The sequence below is a fragment of the Oryzias melastigma genome, linkage group LG22 (assembly GCF_002922805.2).
Source record: "Oryzias melastigma strain HK-1 linkage group LG22, ASM292280v2, whole genome shotgun sequence".
Lineage (NCBI taxonomy): Eukaryota > Metazoa > Chordata > Actinopteri > Beloniformes > Adrianichthyidae > Oryzias > Oryzias melastigma.
Genome location: NC_050533.1, coordinates 14,187,956 through 14,192,440, shown reverse-complemented (window position 1 = coordinate 14,192,440; position 4,485 = coordinate 14,187,956). Strand labels below are relative to the sequence as shown.

The 4,485-nt window shown below is 35.0% G+C and overlaps 2 protein-coding genes and 1 long non-coding RNA gene across 7 annotated transcripts in view; 1 reads left to right on the top strand and 2 right to left on the bottom strand.

The window, feature by feature from the left end:
- Positions 1 to 656, bottom strand: part of flvcr2a (FLVCR heme transporter 2a) — a 9,676-nt gene extending 9,020 nt beyond the window's left edge. Inside the window, exon 1 of one of the 2 annotated variants that reach the window (XM_024297859.2) lies at positions 638 to 656. The gene's annotated coding sequence lies outside the window, so the exon portion shown is untranslated. Of the gene's footprint in view, positions 8 to 637 lie in introns of those variants that run through there. The other variant, XM_036209926.1, reaches the window with a different exon arrangement.
- Positions 657 to 673: 17 nt separating this feature from the next.
- LOC118598001 overlaps positions 674 to 4,485 on the top strand; it is a 12,618-nt gene continuing 8,806 nt past the window's right edge. Inside the window, exon 1 of one of the 2 annotated variants that reach the window (XR_004947035.1) lies at positions 674 to 802. This is a non-coding gene — a long non-coding RNA (uncharacterized LOC118598001). Of the gene's footprint in view, positions 803 to 4,170; positions 4,268 to 4,485 lie in introns of those variants that run through there. The other variant, XR_004947036.1, reaches the window with a different exon arrangement.
- Positions 1,376 to 4,485, bottom strand: part of jdp2a (Jun dimerization protein 2a) — a 5,292-nt gene continuing 2,182 nt past the window's right edge. For all 3 annotated transcript variants that reach the window (XM_024278604.2, XM_024278610.2, XM_024278617.2), the window contains exons 2-4: positions 3,996 to 4,213; positions 2,579 to 2,683; positions 1,376 to 2,496 (exon numbers count right to left, since the gene is read on the bottom strand). In XM_024278604.2, the coding sequence (XP_024134372.1) occupies positions 2,311 to 2,496; positions 2,579 to 2,683; positions 3,996 to 4,213 (509 nt within the window). In that variant the 3' untranslated portion in view covers positions 1,376 to 2,310. The remainder of the gene's footprint in view (positions 2,497 to 2,578; positions 2,684 to 3,995; positions 4,214 to 4,485) is intronic.

The window sequence follows — 4,485 nt, the reverse complement described above, 5'->3', positions numbered from 1 at the left end:
TAAAAAAAAAAAAAAAAAAACAAATCTTTACGAATTCAAACAAATTTGAACATTTTGGGCCAAATACACATTACTTTTTAAAATGTGTTATTTGTTTTGTTCTTTGAGTGGAGCTCAGTGTCTAATAGTGAACACCTGGTTTGAGTTAATTGTTCCAGCTGTTGCCATTCAGCTAATCTTGATGCATAAGAGTTTGGTGTTCCTCATCTGAGCCCTTAAACTTGATTTACTTCTGCCCCATCCATTTTTTTGTTCCTGCATTTTCTTCTGCTGTTTATTACAAAAATAAATTAAAAAATCTTAGCAAATTTCCAAAATAAAGACCAATAAATGCCACTGTCAGGACACAAAAGGAGAAGCCCAAATATTTAGAAGCTGAAAACTTTTTTTGAATTACCATTCGAAAAGGTAAAATTAAACCATTAATTGTTAAGACAATACTAAAATAACAGCTGAGATTCTCCTAAAGTCCATCTATGTGACTAAATGTAACATGAGCTGAACAAAAAAAAAAAAATTTCAGGAGTCCTACTCACCAGAAAAGACCAAAGTTTGCAAATAAATGTTAGTAATGTCAGGTATTTCTGTTAAATTAATTAAAATACATCAACTTATTTTAGCTCTGAGTTAAACTCACATGTGTACAAAGATCCCAAACAAGCAGCAGATGTGTCCTCCTCAAGAATCAGGATTTGACATATTTATCGGATCTGAATTGGAGCAGAGCTGGACTGAGATGCCGTCTCCAGTTTGGAGAACTATGCTCAAACTTGGATAAAAAGTTTGCACGGAAGTTGTATGGGTGAGTAGGCTATGCACCCATGTGAGTTGTGTGAAGATGATTGAAGCTGTGGTTGACCTTGTATTATTTACCTGCAGGATGCACTCCGACACAAAAATAAAAAATACAATAAAAAAACACAGTCTTTGCAGATGCAATATGTTAAAAAATATTTATGCTTTATAAAAATATTATTTTTTGTATGTTTTTGGTAGTTTGATGTGAGACAAGTATAGAATTTGAAAGTTCAAGTGTGATTACTAACATACCTGCAGCCTGATCGGACTTCTTATCAGTAAAATCTTAAGATTTCTGCTTTTTAAAGCTCAGTATTTGCATTGAGATGTAACAGATAGTCAAACTGGTCAGATATGATTCAACAATCCAGTCCATAAATAAATACAGGTCCAAGATTTCATTCTTAAAACCAAATCAAAACTAGTCAAAGATTGTCTGCTTGTAATTTCATGACTATAATAAATATATAAAGACAAATTTGGTTTGAAAATAAAGAAAAATACCCTGCATACGAAATCACGGGAAATACTTGTAAAACTCAAAAGTGTGGGCCAAAAAAGATAATAACCAAACAGATGCTGTAAAAACTAAACAGTAATTTATTCAGAAAATATAATATTGAAATTCTTGGATAGCTTATGTGCTTATATAACATCATATACAAAAGTATAAAAAAACATAATTGGTTGTAACAATATGGTTTCAGAAAATAAGGTACAATGTAAACACTCCAAATATATATGTGCATAAATGACGCCTGCGCCAAAACAATGAAATAGAGAACAAACAGGTTCTGCTGCTGGACCAACATATGTTTAAGGAGAGGTCTGGAGGCGATCTGTGTGATAAAGTGAACTTTGTAGATGATCCTTTAAAAAAAAAGGTAAATAGATGTGTCATATATGTATTACATTTCATGTCATCAGTACAGAATGTGATGATAGCCTTATTTTTAGTTGTTGATAAATTATTCTCTTATGATTCTTATTTTTTCCTACTTAAAATAAAATACATATTTTTGGGGGGGTTTGATTTTTGGTGACCAAAAAAATAAATGAACAATTATTCTTTCAAAACATGACAATTAATTAATTTATGACAGCTTATAAACCAAAAGTTGTTCAGTTATTGAAATAGTAAGAAAATGTCACTTCCTTTTGATTCTGGAACCTATTCACTTGACATCAGCTGTTATCATCTTTTTCTTGACATATTTTAAATGTTTTTTCATAAGGCCAGGCCTCTTTGGGTTGCAATTCAAGTTTAGAACAGCATAGAAAAACTAAAAACTGTTTAAAAAGTTTTTTTCCCCAAAAACCTGTGACATTTTTTTATTTTAGGTCCTGATGACCAACAAGAGGAAGCAAAGTTCAATTTGATTTCCCCGTGAAACTGGTTCTGCTCATTGTGTTTCAGGATCGCCGGGACAAGCCGGTCCCTTTTTGATACCGAAGCCCTGAACCTATAAGTGCTAACAGTTTTCTATAACCCCGTCTTAAGAGTCTGTGCCTTCACTTTGTCTCCAGCTGTTGCAGCAGGGGGTTCGCCTCGCTCTCCGGGGTTTTAACGCTGTCTGTCCTCACAATGCATGTGGGCCGATGACGGTTGAGCATGAGGATCAGCTGCTGTCGCTCGTTCTTCAGCTCCTCAATCTGAGCTTTCAGGTCAGAGTTTAACATCTCCAATCTTTCTGACTCCTTTAAAAACAAGAGATTTTTTTAATTAAAAAAAATATTCTAATAAACACAGGAAATGCAATACATCATCATTGAAACTCACCTTCTGAAGGTAATCTGTTCGTTCTTTTTTTTTGTTCCGACATCGAGCAGCAGCCACTTTGTTCTTCTCTCGCCTTCGCTTTCTCCTCTCTTCTTCTTCATCTTTCTACAAAAAGGAGCAAAAATAATTATTGTTACTTGTCTAAAGTGATAAAAATGAAATTTTGCATTTTGGCTGAAAGATTAGTGTGTATCTTTCCATTTACTCCCTTTTTTTAAATTGATATTTTCATAAATCCAGTGTTTTAGATCATAAAATAAAACATTTTTATGCATGAAACTTTTACTAAAAGCATTTAAAGTTCATCTTCGAGTGCTTAAGCTAAAGTTTTTTATTCTATTTTAGATATAAAATGAAACTCAGCAGGGAAAATAAATTACAAAAGAAACTAAAATAAATTGGACCCACCCATAAATCCTGCCACAAAGAATTTTCCTGCATCTTCTGTGCAACCCTCTTTTTATTATCAACCTTTCAGTATTGAGGAGATTCGCAAGGAGCTAAAAAACATTGACAATAAAAAGTCACATGGACCAGATCAGAAAAAGACTTGTTGCTGCAACATTTCTTCCTGTCTTAGATTATGGGGATGTTTTATACACACATGCCCCAGTTAAGGCTTAGCGCTCATTGGATTCGGTCTTTCATGTCTCTTTACGTTTTATAACAAATTGTGGCGCTCGAACTCATCACTGTGAATTGTATTCTTGAGTTGGTTGGCCTGCTTTAGCTGTTCGTAGGATTACACACTGGCACAAATTTATATACAAGGGACTCATCTGACTTCTTCCATCATATACGAGTGTGGCTCTGCAGCGCAGATCAGACGACCTTATGCTCTCCGGTCTAGGCCATGTACTTGCTGTCTGTCCCGAGTGTTTGGACAGAAAAAGGAAAGATGGCTTTTCAATACAGGGCACCTACAGACTGAAACTTTTTCCAAAAAACAATCCAGCTTTCAAAGCTCACAACTGTCCCTCAGTTTGATGTTATTATGAAGGACCGGGAAACAAAATCACTAATTTGTAACTGTTTTTAATTAATTACTGTGTTTTATTATATTTCATTTCATCATATTTATTTATTTTTAGTGTATTTTAATTCTATGATCTGTTTGGGTGTGTGTATTTTTGCCCTTTGACCAGGACTCCCTTGAAAAAGAGATCAATGGATCTCAATTGGATTTTTTTTCTTGGTTAAATAATGGTTAAAAAAATTAAGAGTAACTTAAAAAAAACATCCATTGTTTTTCCTTACTTTAAATGCAAGTTTGTGCAAAAATATACACATATTTTTATCATTCATATATGATGTTTTGCAAAAGCACTGATACCACTCCACTATAAAAGAAAGAAAGTTTAAACCAGCCAGACAGCTATCAGGTTATAAGTTACCATCTTCTCACGGGGTCCTGTACCTCCGTTTTAATGATTAGCGGCCTCTTTCCCAGGCTGTCCAGGAAGTGGAGGGGTGACAGCATCGTCCCAAGCTCCTGGAAGTCACCGATTTTGAGCTTGTCAGTCAGCGTTGTGGCAGAGATCCCGGCCAGCGGGCCCAGGCTGGGCAGGGAACCTGCTGTTACAGACGGATCTGGGATTTGTCCTGGCATCACGTCAGGCTCGGTCTTCACCGCAGCTGTTGAACGGAGATAGAAACAAAACATGTCAGATCAACAAAACCCTAGAAACAGTGAGTCCTGTCTGTATTATTAGCTATATTATATCACAGATGAAGAAAAGTCATGTGATCCTAGCAGAAGTAGGATGACAAAGGAGCTTAATCAAATGATCAGTTTGTTCAAAGTCATTTATAGATTTTTTTTTTTTAAATATATAACAGGACAGCTGCCACTCTTAGGAGTTTCCATTTAGGAGATGCCACTGTTGTCTTTTTGTTATCACCAACAA